The sequence below is a fragment of the Tyto alba genome, unplaced genomic scaffold (genome assembly GCF_018691265.1).
Source record: "Tyto alba isolate M040663 unplaced genomic scaffold, T.alba_DEE_v4.0 Super-Scaffold_2, whole genome shotgun sequence".
Classification (NCBI taxonomy): domain Eukaryota; kingdom Metazoa; phylum Chordata; class Aves; order Strigiformes; family Tytonidae; genus Tyto; species Tyto alba.
In genome coordinates, this window is record NW_024881282.1 from 82,244,112 (window position 1) to 82,258,838 (window position 14,727).

General features: G+C 41.0%; 1 protein-coding gene across 8 annotated transcripts in view; it reads left to right on the forward strand.

Annotated features, from left to right (window-relative positions):
- GRM3 (glutamate metabotropic receptor 3) overlaps positions 1 to 14,512 on the forward strand; it is a 112,963-nt gene extending 98,451 nt beyond the window's left edge. For all 8 annotated transcript variants that reach the window (XM_042792384.1, XM_042792387.1, XM_042792385.1 and 5 more), the window contains 3 exons: positions 296 to 1,362; positions 8,152 to 8,326; positions 13,964 to 14,512. In XM_042792384.1, the coding sequence (XP_042648318.1) occupies positions 296 to 1,362; positions 8,152 to 8,326; positions 13,964 to 14,037 (1,316 nt within the window). In that variant the 3' untranslated portion in view covers positions 14,038 to 14,512. The remainder of the gene's footprint in view (positions 1 to 295; positions 1,363 to 8,151; positions 8,327 to 13,963) is intronic.
- Positions 14,513 to 14,727: the final 215 nt, after the last annotated feature.

Here is a 14,727-nt window from a genome sequence, read left to right on the forward strand (position 1 = left end):
CATACTGGGGGAAACAATTGGAGAATTCATTTGTATCCAGAGCAAAAAAAGTAAGGACATTGGTAATCCAACATTTACAAATATATCTCATGCAGTGAAGTGAAATAATGTTCTATTACCTAAGTTCTTTTCTTCTTCCAAGTTCAAAAATGAGACAGATACAGACATCTTGACTTACCTGTTGGCACTTGAATTGGATTCTATAAACTGTCAGGCATCTATGCTTGTCAAAGGAATGAAAAATGTCATCTGCAGCTTTCATAATAACGTTCTCTGTTTCTCTTTTTTTTCACAGCTCCATTCAACCCTCCTAATGCTGCAGAGAGTATGGTCAAATTTGATGCTTATGGAGATGGGATAGGACGGTACAACGTGTTCAATTTCCAGTACACTGGAGGCAGATACTCCTATGTGAAAGTTGGTCAGTGGGCAGAAACCTTGTCACTTGAGGTAGACTCTATCCACTGGTCCAGAAGCTCTGTCCCTGTCTCTCAGTGCAGTGACCCCTGTGCTCCTAACGAGATGAAGAATATGCAACCAGGAGATGTCTGCTGTTGGATTTGTATTCCCTGTGAAACCTATGAGTATCTTGCTGATGAATTCACTTGTGCAGACTGTGGACCTGGAAAATGGCCCACAGCTGACCTGACTGGCTGTTACGATCTACCAGAAGACTACATCAAGTGGGAAGATGCTTGGGCAATAGGTCCTGTTACCATTGCATGCCTGGGCTTTATTTGTACTTTTATGGTCATTGCAGTGTTCATCAAGAACAACAACACGCCCCTGGTCAAGGCCTCTGGACGTGAACTGTGCTACATATTGCTCTTTGGGGTCTTCCTGTCTTACAGCATGACTTTCTTCTTCATAGCCAAGCCTTCTCCAGCTATCTGCACCCTGCGTCGTTTGGGTCTAGGAAGTTCCTTCGCTGTCTGCTACTCTGCTCTTCTGACAAAAACGAACTGCATAGCCAGAATATTTGATGGTGTAAAGAACGGTGCTCAAAGGCCTAAGTTCATCAGCCCCAGCTCTCAGGTCTTCATCTGCCTGAGTCTCATTTTGGTACAGATTGTAATGGTGTCTGTGTGGCTTATCTTGGAGGCCCCTGGCACCAGGCGGTACACTCTTCCTGAGAAGAGAGAGACTGTTATACTGAAATGCAATGTCAAAGATTCCAGTATGTTAATCTCCTTAACATATGACGTAATCCTCGTAGTTTTATGCACTGTATATGCCTTCAAAACAAGGAAATGTCCAGAGAACTTCAACGAAGCCAAGTTTATCGGTTTCACAATGTACACAACTTGCATCATTTGGCTGGCCTTTCTCCCCATATTTTATGTGACATCCAGTGACTACAGAGTAAGTTTTTGGATATCTGATTCCATAAATCATGTACATTACTTTAGAGGACTGTGTTGGCATTCACTAAAAGCCTCTTTCACTTCCTTTGTCTCCCTGATCTCTTGCAAGCAAGCCCTGTTTCAATATTAATGTCTACCTAAACATATTACCAAGTTTTAGTTTATATCTAAGAAAGACGGTCTCATTTCAAACTGAGCATGTATAGTTAGAGGTGGAAGGGGTTAGTACTATCAATCTGATTGTGATAGAGGCATAGCACATGGATTAGGTATTCATATTGGTTGACCAGTACTTGAAGTCTTAGTCCTAACCGAAAAGTCTAGTAGATCATGAGCTAGAAGGAGTCATAATGAATTATTTGGTGGAGGTGGACCTCAAATTACAAACTGAACTAACTAGTCTCCTTCTACAAAAGAATCTGTCATTCAGACATGGTATTTTCTTCCTAATAAGAAAGGAAATAATTTCAAAATTTGCTATGAAACATTAAATTTAAAAAAATAATCCAGCAAATGTTATGTTCAAATATAGAACTTTCTATTATTTCTCCACTTTGCAAGGGATAAAACACATATTGGTCAGCCTTCACCAACTAACTTAAAAAACATTAAATTGTTTAAATTGTCACATAGTGTTGCAAAGCTTCAAGTTCAATAAAATCGTATTTTTGACAAAGAAATTTTCTCAGAAAAAGATTCAGATCTGCTCCACTGGATATCTCACAGTTATTATGATGTGAGAAGTGACTGCTGGAGTTGGCCCTTACAGCAGTTTGTGGTGAGTTAATTTGACTTTCTGCCCAGAAGAAAGGTAGATTACCTTAGGGTGGTATTATTACCACTAGTATGTCCATGAAACATCATGTAAAACTGTGGAGCTAATAATTTCACTTAACATACTTTTGGTGTGATCACCCTGGAACAGTATATTTAGTACTGTTCTTCTCAGCTTAGGAAAGGTACTGAAAACCTCAAGAAAACAAGGATAGATAACAAACAATGCAGTAAGACACACACAGTGACAGTAAAAGAGCTAAATATATTTAGTCTAGACAAGAGTAAACCCAGGGAGACGTGATCACAGACTATAAATAATTTCAAGGCAACAAAAAGAGAGAAAAGGATTATTCAGTCTCAGGAGAAGTTAGAATGGTGAGTAATGGATTGAAGCTAATGAAGGAAAAGTTAAGGAAGACACAGGGATAGAGCTCTGGACACCCAAAGTAATCAGGAAGATAGACACAGAAGGAGGGTTATATGAGAGCAGAAAGTCACGTGAGTGGGCGGCACAGGCACTAATGGTCAAGAGGAGCATGACTTGATTATTCAAGCAGGATTGTTCAGCCTTATCTCCTGAGTGGGCTTTTCAAAACCTTCTGTAGGCATTTAATTTAAATACAGTGTACCAAATAAGTCAAGTCCAGTCCTACCAAATTGACACAAAATGCTTTTAGCACTATTTTTGACACTTTCATGACATGTCAGGAGCTTTTTGAAAATCCCATCCTGGATGTCTACACTTCCAGGGTTCCTTTGAAAAACCCATGTTTCATTTCCATGAAGGGTTACATGCTGACTGAATCAACCTATGCCATCCTAATGTAGAACAATACTGGTGGCATTGCCAATAAACAACCTTAAAAACGTAATAGTAGCAATGTAAAAATTTAATGTTGACTAGCTTGAGATTTTATCATTAAGCACAATCATCATTTAGGACTCATCCTTCTGAAAAAAAGGGGAGAGATCCTGGAATTTTATCCAGAGATTTGATGTTGACCTCACTGTAATAGTTAAAGAACAAACAAAAAAAAAAGTAATTCAACATAGGATACAACCCTACGAATACTGAAGTAGAAATGTCCCTATATGAAGCCTATGTGACAGGTGCCAGACAACATTAGATATGCTGGAATGGCATATTACTGTATGTCTTACAGATTTACGCACCGAATAACCCTGATATCTGGTTAAGGCCTTCTCTGCTGTGAGAAGTGTTTATGGTATATCTATGCCTCCAGTACATAGATAGGGTTTTGTCTGTTAGACTAAGCTTGTTTATATTGGCATGACTACCCTCTTCTCCCTGAATCAAATAAATTTTAGCAGCAAAAGGAATTCTGGGGGAAGGGTTTACAGTAGAGTTCTTGGTGAGCCAATGATGATGTCAGTTGTGGGACTTTTCCACACACGTCTTCACACAATCACAAAGGTTAGAAGGGACCTCTGGGAATGGTCTTGTCCAACCTCCCCTGATCAAAGCAGGGTCACTTACAGCAGGTCACTCAGGGTTGTGTCCAATCAGGTTTTGAATATCTCCAAAGATGGAGACTCCACAATGTCTTTGGACAACCTGTGCCAGTGTTTGACGAACATTATAGTTTTCTTACGTTCAAACAGTATTTTCTGTGTTTTCGTTTGTGCCTATGGCCTCTTGTCCTGTCACTGAGCACCACTAGGAAAAGACTGGGTCCTTTTTCTTTTCTCTGCCTGTGAGGTACTTATACATGCTGATAAGATCCTCCTGAGCTTTCCCTTTTCCAGGATGAATAGTTCCAGCTCTCTCAGCCTCTCCTCATATGACGGTTGTTCCAGTCCCTTAATCATCTCCATGGCCTTTTGTTGCACTTCCTCCAGCATGTTCATGTCTCATAATGGTGAGCCCAGAGCTGGGCACAATACCCCGCATGTGTCTCACCAGTGTTGAACAGAGGGGAAGGATCACTGCCCTTGTGCTGTGCTGGCAACACTCTACCTAAGGCAGCCCAGGAGGCCATTGACCTTCTTTGCTGAAAGGACACATTGTTAGCTCATGATCTGCTTGTTATCTCACCAGGACCTTCAGAATCTTCTCTGCAAAGCTGCTTTCCAGCTGGGTGGTTCACAGCATTTACTGGTGCCTGGGATTGTTCCTCCCAAGGTGCAGGACTGTTTTCCTCTTTGTTGAACTCCATGAGGTTCCTGTCATCCCATTTCTCCAGATTGTTGACGTACCTCTGGGTGGCAGCACAGATATCTAGTGTATCAACAACTCCTCCCAAATCTGTATCATATTCAAACCTCCTGAGGGTTCACTCTGTCCAAAAATTCAGGTTGTTAATAAATGTGTTAAGCTGTGTTGGTCCTAATATCAACCCCTGGAACAGCTAGTGACTGGCCTCTGGCTGGACTTTGTGCCACTGGTCTCAATACTCAGAGCCCAGCAGTTCAGCCAGTTTCCAGTCCACCTCACTGTCCACTTATCTAGACTGCACTTCATCAGCTTGTCAATGAGGATGTTATAGGAGACAGTGTTAAAAGCCTTACTAAAAATAAAATAAATAATATCAACTACTCTTTTATCATCCACCAGGTTGGTCGTTTCACTGTAGAAGTCTATCAGATTGGTTTAGCATAATTTCCCCTGTGTAAATCCATACTGACTATTGGCAGTCATTGCTCATCCATGAGAGCCTCCTGCCACATATACTTAATTTCCCGACCATTGGGAAGGGCCATTCTTAAACTCGGATGAGGCAATTCTTGAAAAACAGTCAGGCCTCCTAGGCCCCTCTTCTCCAGGGCCATATCCCATGGTATTCTTCCAAAAAGATGCCTGAACAGGTAAACCTGCTCTGCAGGGTGGTGATCCTACTTTTTTAGCTTGCTTCCTCCTCTCAGGATCCTGAATTCCACCATTTGCTGGTTGCGACAGCCAAATCTTTCCCTGTCTGTCACATTCCTGACAAGCTCTCACACTGTCTCTGCCTGCTACGTTGTCCCTCCAGATGGTATCAGGGTAGATGAACTGCCCCAAGAAGAGCGGGGCCTGCAAATGTGAGACTTCGTCCAGATGTCTGAAAAATGCCTCTTCTACTTCTTCCTGATTATGTGGTTGATAGCAGACACCCTCCATAATGCTGTTCACTTTGGTCTACCTGCTAATCCTCACCCATAATCTGTCAGATGGCTCAAGACCCATTGTCAGCCAGAGCTCCATTCACTCCCACTGCTCTCTCACACAGAGTGCAACCCTCTCTCCTCTCCCTGCGAGCAGGGTATTGACCCATGCTGTCACTGGAGAGCTGTAAGTAGAGCAGGAGACATCTTCCTGCTGCCAGAAGTCACAGACTTCCAGCCTTCATCATCATGGGAGTCTCTATTTCCCAACTCAACAAACATAGACTGCCTAGTTCTTCTCTAGTGCAGACCAGGCTCTTGTACTTGCAGAGTGTCAGAGAACATCCAGTCCACCTTTTTCTCATCTTGTCTGATTCTGCAAAGTCTGCTGACCTCCTCCTGTAGCTTCTTAACTTGGCAATTGAAATCCTCCGTATCTCTGCAGAAAAGCAGAACAACTGCCCCTGGTCTTCATGAGAAGTCTCAGGCATCCCTGCAGCCCCAAAGCTGCAGACCTGTGTCCTCCTTCAGGATCTCAATCTGGATCAATCCTGATATGCCAGGGATAGTTACCCCTGCAGGCACTGTGGACTGTGCCCTGTGGCATTCCCCTTGCTCTGCAGCACGAACACAGCCTTCAGCAAAGTTTCTAGCCCTCTTCTGTGCACATTTCTGCATGCTGCTCAACCTGTTAGCTGCCCAGCAGCTCCAGAGGGCTCCTCTCAGCACCTTCAACAAGAGTGCCTAACCTTACCTAACCAAGAGTCAGCTTAGACAAAAGCTCCAAGCCAGTCAAGGACAGCTAACAGAGCTCCTTAGGAGCTGATGGAGGCTGCTAGAAGTCACAGCCTCTTGCAGCAATCCTCTCCCAGCAGCAGTAAGGCACCCTGACATTCCTTGAAGTGTTCCCAAGAGTCCTCCAGTGATCCCAGAAGTTGTTGCCAGAAGGTCTAGAAGATCCCAAAGCAGAGGCCAGAAACTGATCTGCAAACTGCTGCATTTGGTGGCTGACTTTTGTTAGCTGCACAGTCAAAAATGTATAGAAAAGCTCCTGGAAAAGATAAATTTCTGTGATGCCATTGATTTTCATGCCAAGATCCACACTGATTTCAGAATCAAAGATACAATGAAACCTGATATGATTAAATAAGTGCATATAAAAGCAGCCCCAATATCTGACACATTTAAGGGAATTTTCAACCTTATCACCTTAGACAAAAGATTAAGAAATGCAGCAATAACACAGGAAATTATACCTCTGGGTGTTAAAATAGTTATAATGAAATCAGGTGTCAAAAGTTCCTACTGTTAAGACAGTTTCTCCCTTCATTTTCTTTAGGGGTAATTCTGACTCAAGGAGCTCACCACTCCTGCCAGTTGTTCCTGCCTGTTCCAGCAGGACTGCCTTCGTTCTGGCTGCACACAGGTGTCCCCGAGGCTGGTTACACATCAAAACACTGAAGTGGCTTGGGTTAAAAGGAACCCTGTGGGATGGGGCTATTTTTAACCCAAATCATTTAATCAATTGAGTGTATAATTATGTCAGTACAGCCAAGCTGCTCTGGGAGGCACAAGCCCTAGCAGAACAGGGTGGAGAGGAGGGTTTTGTTAATGAAGAGAAGTTACCTTGAAACTACTACCTTCATTTATGCTTATTTTATTAGAAAACTCTCACTCTTGTTTTACCTGTAGAGTATTCAGTTCAATATCCACCCTGAACTGACTGCAGATCCCTGTGGGTGAAATGCAGAGAAGTGAAGGAGAAAGTGCAGCTGGAAACACTAAGGTGTCCCTTTCTCATGATTCCCCAGTAGAGTCTTCCATGTTCATTCACCGTACGAAAGCTGAGCACCTTTTCACAGTGCTTGCCACATCTACCTTAAGTTAAGAGTGTTTATTATATGATCACATTAATTATACTCATTGTTGATAAAGCACTTAGTGCTCAGGATATATATATAAAGCAACAAAGTTCATTCCCTACTTTTCATTTTGCACCAATTATTTCTGACAAGGAGACATGAGAAGCATTCCCATGAAAGAAGGTTAATCTCCGAGGTCTGCAGGAATGTAACTAAGGAAAAACAAGCCATGGATGTATAATCATTCAAATTAAGTGATAGTGTTTAAAGCAGTTTAATTCAACATCTTAATTAAGGAATCTGCTTAGATGAAAAGAATATGAACTGAAACTGAGGCAGTAAACTGGCACCTAGTTATACCATTGAACAAAAAGAAAGATAGACAGTGCCAGCAAAGTTACACTAACAAATGTCCAAAGGCAACTATGCTAAAATCCTGCAGCCTTACAAACAATACATTTCTGAGCATAAAAACTTATGTCTCAAAGTCAGGGCACCTTTCAGTCTGACAAATGTCACCAGCTCTTATGTTTATTCCAAATCACACCTATATTCCTGCAAGGGATTGTTCAAGTTGTCTGATTAGGATTGAGGCTGGAGACTAAACTGTTTTTTTAAATAGATGCTTTGCATGAGACATCTAACGTAAGCCCATGCAAAGTACAGCATATGGAAGCTGGTTTGTACTGCAGCCAGCTTTGCTCAGAGGTGTTATAAGACAGGTGTTACAGAGGATTTCCTGATCAATTTAGAAATCAAAGGCATGAGAGAGGAGAGAAGGAGAACAGAACTATCCTTTCTGTACTAAACTGAGGGAGAACACACTCAGTCTCCCCTTGATATGCAGAGACACAGGACACCATGCACCTCACTCATATGATGCTAGGATTGTGGAGGATAAGGAGGCAACAAATGTTCAAGACAGCCTGTACCTGTGCAAACCCCCAGGACTGTGGTTCCTGCTGTTGTATAATAATGCTTCTAACATGCTGCATTTCAGAGCTTTCCATACTGAAACACAGCTCTTTGCATCCACTCTCTCCTAGGTGCAAACCACCACCATGTGCATCTCTGTGAGTCTGAGCGGTTTTGTTGTGCTGGGCTGCTTGTTCGCTCCCAAGGTACACATAATCCTCTTCCAGCCCCAGAAGAATGTGGTCACTCACAGACTCCATCTCAACAGGTTCAGTGTCAGTGGGACCGGGACCACTTACTCCCAGTGTAAGTAGCAAAACTTTTTTATAAGTTTGGGTAACGACAAAATTGTTTTTTTACCAGCAACACAAAGACCTTTATAAACTGGGCTGTGTACCCCATGGAAGCATCACTTCATTTGTGTCTGGAGAGAAAAACTCATTTTCCTCCCATGGGAGTCAGCTCAAAGCCTGCTCTGAAGCTCACTGAAGTCAGCAGAAAGCTTTCGGCAGGCTCTGACTCCAGCCCACTGCACAAAGCAAGTAGAACCTGTCGCTTGCTGTCACTTTTGCAGCAACAAGAACAGACTGCCTGGGAGTATTCCTGTCAAAATGACAGACCGACAGCGCCTGGGCCACAATGCAGCTTGGTCTCAATGGCTCTTATCACCCGCATTATAAGGGAAGGCTCCAAGTCTACAGAAAACGTGTACAAGGGATGACATAAATTGTATCTGTATGCGAAGTGTGAGCAATACTCTTTGTAAGCACCACAGACAGCAATCAGTGCTCTGCTGCAAGGACAGCTCATCTGCTCTGCCTCCCTCCTTTCCTTCATCTTCAGTCTCTTCATCCCAAGCAGATTCACATCTGTGATTTTCTTTTGAGTCTTTTGCTCCTCTTCTGGGTGAGTTCCTCAGAGATTTTCTTGGATTTAAAATTTAAAAAAAATAGGTCACCTATATGTGTGTTGTTATTTTTTTTTTTCTTCTTCTCAAGCTTAACTAGTCAAGAATTGGAGCACATAGCACCTTGTTCATAGAGCTCTGCAGACAGCATGTCTAAGCTGGAAAGCTAATTGAAGAGCACACTACAATTATAAAGAAGCAAGAAATAAGAAACAGAGGAAAGGAGGGACACAGGGCAAAGCTTGCCAGCAAGTTCACACAAACATAGCCTCAGGTTTTTGAATATCACCTAAATTTCAAAATTGACTAGAAACTTTTGGCACTTCAGATTTCAGAAAGAATACAGAAGGATCTTGGGACCCTGCTGTGTATCACATTGTCAGGGATTAGGAGATAAATATATCCCAGCCATCCCTGGCTTTCCCTCCCCAAACCATACTGTGTCATGAATGCCCAGGGTCCCTTAACAAGAGAGCAGATGTGGCTGTACTTGTCCCCATCTCATCAGAGTCAGGAATGCATCCAGCCCTGACAACAAAACCCAAAGTCTCCTTACTGTTTTGGAAAATTTAAACCAAGAGTGATGAGATCACCCTAAATGCCCAAAGTGCTGAGCACTCCGCAAAGGGGTGGATTTGCAAGACCATGGATTCCTGATAACATTTACAAGTTTGGTCCCTTGATGAAATGGTAAATCCCATGAGATTATTTTCATCCCTTATGAATTTTGTAGAAGTGGTATTTCCGAGTTTTTTAATTCTCTCATACTACAGAATAAGCATAGTCAGAAACCATTTTGCTTCATGGAGTCTTTTGTACAGGACTACATTTTGGAATTTGATATTTTTAGTATGACAGCTGGATAATACGTGTGTGTGCACAAGCATGCATGAAACTGAAAAACTTCCTCAGTGTGCATCTTTACATTAAAAGTTTACTTTTTCAGGTTTGTGAATAGCTTTAAGACATTAAGGAAAGCATAAAAATCCAGACTTACAATATCTCGCTACTTCTTTGTTTAAAAAGGTGGCCACAGTCATTCGTTTGTCCTGCTTACACCTAGCTGAGTAAGGGCTGATTCTCTTTGTTCTTTTCAGACCATGGCAAGACATGGACCTAGAAGTAGGACTAAAAGTTCCATCACATACAATGGAAAAAGCCCTATATTTTCCATCTAGGACAATTGTTTGCGGAAATACACTTAGAATTCACAGTCTATCATAACGCCAATATTTTTAAGAAAAAAAAAAAAATCCCTTACTCCTTTCATTTATTTGTAAATTATTTTAAAACAATTTTTTTTTTTTTTTTACTGTTTAGTCATTTATAAACCTCCAAAAAGGTTGTCATCCAAAGTGACTAAAATCCATGCTGAAAATATTCCTCCCATCAGTCCCAGGGCTGTCAGCTTGCTTTTATTTTGGTCTTGATGGTGTTTTCATCAGTCAGAAGCTGCTTAATATGAGACTGATCAAATTAACTCCAGGGCATTCTACTAACAGCAACATCTGAAAAGCCAGTTCTTATCCACTGTCAGAGCTTTAGAGAACAGGAGTAATCAAATTGCTCAAATGGGCAGTATATTTCCTATCTCCATGGATTCCCACCTCCGCTGCATCTCAGGGCTGCCAACACCTCTTCACTCCATCAGCCGTTAATGCCATGAGCATAGTGGGTCATGAACAGTGACTCACAGACAGTTTGTAACACAGTTCCTTAACTGTGAAAACTGGCCAAACACTATGAGAAAAGGTAAGTGACACTCGTGATACTCTTGGGTAGAATGAAATGATAGCTCTAAAGATGTATCACAATTACATCCCTAAACTGAGCAGTGGAGGCAGGGCCTGAGTCAATGGTCAACTGCATAAGCTGAAGTGTGGTAGTGAGAGCTAAACTGGGCACCTCATGTAGTCATCTACACAGAGATCCTCATCTTTGCTACGTGCTCTGCAGAAAGCAAGTAGAGGTGAACACTTGATTGCTAAGTGAGGAAAATTGTTTTAGAGGCACCAAGTTTTGATCATTTTGACAGCTGAAGTCTGGATTACAAAAGAATATAGATTTAAACTGGAGAGGCAGGATATGTGTACTTAGGCATATAAAATGTTTTGAAACGTATATATCCATACACATTTATTTGAATCTGAAAATTCACATTTGGCAGAGTGTTGCATAAATTCTGCTTCCCCTGCAGTGTTTCCCCCATAGGAATGTTCCCCAGTTTTCCTGTGGCCTGTTTTTTGGATATTCCCATAAGGTAGGACGTCAGCACTCATAAAACTTCCCAGAGATCTCAGGTCTGATTTAAGCTCCTACATTATTCAGGCTGAGCTTTCACACCCAGAAAATGTCATTCATCAAAGTTATGTCCACATGGAGAGCTGCACACAGATTTGAGCTCTTCCAGGTGTCCTCCATAGGGGTCAGAAAAAGAAGTGAAGCTACTGTTTGTAGCCAGATTGGTAAATTTTGTCTCTCAGAATTTATTTTCCCAGCCCTTGCTCCAAACTATCTCTGATATATGGCTTTTATACGTGATTAACTCACAGGTGTCTGGCTGTGAGCACAAGTAGAGGAGGTGGCACACAGACAGCAAGTTTGAATCTGCCTGTTCCTGACTATGTAGGCATGCTGCAAGGTGCCCACGGCAGTGCTGGGCTTTTGCATTTTAAATCTGGTTCTTTGCCTTAGATTATCTAAGCAAAATGAGGGATGGCTTGGAAAGAGGAGATCAAAAGCATGAACTGCAGCCAAATCGAGACTTCTGGTCATGTCACACATTTGTCCTTGACTTCAACACAAAGCAAAATGGAGGTGTAGTGTCTCTAGCAGATCCAACAATATTTGAGGAAACTCCTTGGCTGCTACTATAAGACACGACATGAAACTCAGAACCTTGAAGGTCCAGCAATTAACATTGCTGAGGTCTGTAAGGAAAAGCAAGTTCTTTTGTTCTGTCTCAGAGAGAACTGGATACTCGTTGTGAACACTTTACTCCACCCAGCAGAGTTAATAACTTCCTCCCAGAACTACAAGAGAGGTAAGTACTGTGGAGGAAGCCTGGGAACTCAAAAGGAAAGGCCACTCATTTTTCACCTACCACCATATTTCTCTGTCCAACTTCGACATCGCCCTGACCCAGTTACGATAGTATTTGAGCTATTCATGCTCTTCAGTGTGTCAGACTCCAAAAAAGCCCTGAAGCTAAAAAAGTTCTGGATGGGTGACTGATGTTCACAAAAACTAAATGCTTTTGCCTGTAGTCATACTTCAGTCTAACAGGGATTTCAATCAGATTTTCTAAGCAGTACTGAGTTTTCAGTCAGCAGTACTGATTGATTTGCCAACAAGAAGTAGAAATAAAAATAACAACAAAAATTAAAATTTCAGGTCAATGTGCTGTCATATTATACACAGTTGATATCTAAATACAAAACCTGATAGTTAATTTTTACAAAATCATAGACATGATGCCTTGTGACCTTTTACCTACAATGACTGCTCTCATCTGTGTGACTCACAACACATATCCAGGTTGCAAGAGGTTAAACTCCATCTTCCTAATTCAAATCAGGGACTCATTCTTGGCTCTCCTGTTTATCAGGAATATGTCCTGCCCTCTGAGGAGTAGGTTAGTTCAATGGGTGCCTCTAAAGTTCTCTTGTTAAATCAGTTCTGTTTTCCATTAAATAGTTATTTAGTCAATGAAAGAATTAGAAACAGTAGCTGATTTGAAGAAGGGACGATTTGTTCTAAAAATGATGCTGAGCATCTTTAAAGATCCAGTCTGCAACTGAGAGTGTAACCAGCACCAGTTTTGGAAGATTGAGCATGCCCTTGTCAGATGCATAAATTGCTTTTTACACTGGATGATTGAGTTTACTAAGTCATTGCTAGCCATGTGTTTTCTTTGATGAAGGCATCACATTTCTCTGGGTCACTGTTATCATTAACCTAATGTATCTTCCAAAAATCAGCTTTATGGTGCCGTGAGCAGAGATGTCACAGAGTATCTGAAAACACATTCCTGATGCCCAATGGATAATTTTAACAAAGATGGACAAACCAGCTTGCTTTTAAATTAAAATCCAGAAGGCTTTAGTAGAATGGTAATATATCCTGCAGTCAAAATACAAATACATTTAGAAACAGATTCTTATACTCAGATTTAATTGTTTTATCACTGAAGCAATGAAAACCCATTGTATAAAATATTAGGCAATGCAGACAAAGGTATCAGAATCTGGCCCTCACCTCTGGATGCATATTGAATCCTGATCCAGAGCTCCTAGAAATGAAGGGTATTATGTCCAGAAAATATTCTGGGATTAGATGAGAAATAATCTTGTTTTCAAATTCAGTTATTAAAAAATGTCTTCACTTCATCCTGCATGTACTTAGAATTCTTACATATTTTTTTAATTAAAAAGTAGATCAACACACAGTCCTAATATGTAGAGGAGGATTCTTTCCTGGATTTAAAAATATATATTTTATTTTAGGACTTATTTTATTATTAGGAAATATATTTTATTTCAGGACTGTCCATTCCAATTATGTGAAAGCTCAAAGGATCAGACCTTAGCATTTCTTGCCAATAAAACAAGAAAAATCCAGAGGTTCACTTTTTATTCTGCAGGGATATCTTAGCACCACTCTAGCTATATTAATTCAGACTACCATGCAAAGTGCTATAAAGTGAGACCCAGCGGCGCAGAATCATCAAAAAAAAATTCATGTATTCTATTCAGACACTTCTTGGGGAAGCTTAGTCACCGTAAGTGCTCAGTGGTCAGCAAAGAGAAATCAGGTTCCTCCAGAAGATGCTTCAGCCTCAGATCTGCAACTGCCTTGTAGAGGTGCAGGCAGTACCTCCATCAGCTCACTGCTGACACAGTCATGTATCATATAACCAAGTGGCGCCTTGGTTAAATTGGGTGAGATGGTCCAAATCAACATAAATTCTAATCCTGTGTGTTGTAATTTTTTGTGGCCCCGAAGTCAGTTGATTTTCCCATCTCTTTCTCTTTCAGCATCTGCTAGTATGTATGTACCGACTGTCTGCAATGGAAGGGAAGTTCTGGACTCCACCACTTCATCTCTGTGATTGTGACTTGCAGTTCAGTTCTTGAGTTTTTAGACTGTTAGGCAAAATTTTGCACATGTTGTGCACTCCGGAAAACACCAGAAAACAAAAGAAATCAACACAAAATTAGTACCTTTTTTTAGAAACAGTGTAATAAATTATTTTTGAGGATTGTACAGTATATAGTGATGTTCTGGAACTTTTTAGACTGATTTTAGCCCTTCTGTTGTTAATGGTCATAAGGGACATGTAAATAACCATGGTTCACAATGTGCATAGTCCTGCAGTAAGGGAGTGATTTGTTGCAAGCACAGTTGCAATGTTTGGTGACTTCTTTCCTATGAAATTTTTTTGTAGCCTTGTTGTAATTAACTTAGACTGCATTTCTATGTTGTATATTACAGTTACCTTATGTGTAACAGCTTGGTTTTCTCAGCACAATACAGCAGTATTAATGTAAAGGCACCAATAATAAAAAGATAAAAGATTTTCAGCATGGTTTCATTTTTGTTTCTTCCTCCCTCAAGGTCATTACATTTCTCTAGACAACAGGGTAGGTAAAAAGGATAAAAAGTCTGCAGTACTAGTGTGTACAAACACATATCTATGTATGGGTCTGTGCCTGTGTTACAAAATCCAAATCACATAAATGCTTATGATGAACCTTTTTGTCAGGGTCAAGTATAAATTCCCTCCCCTTAAAAAAAATGC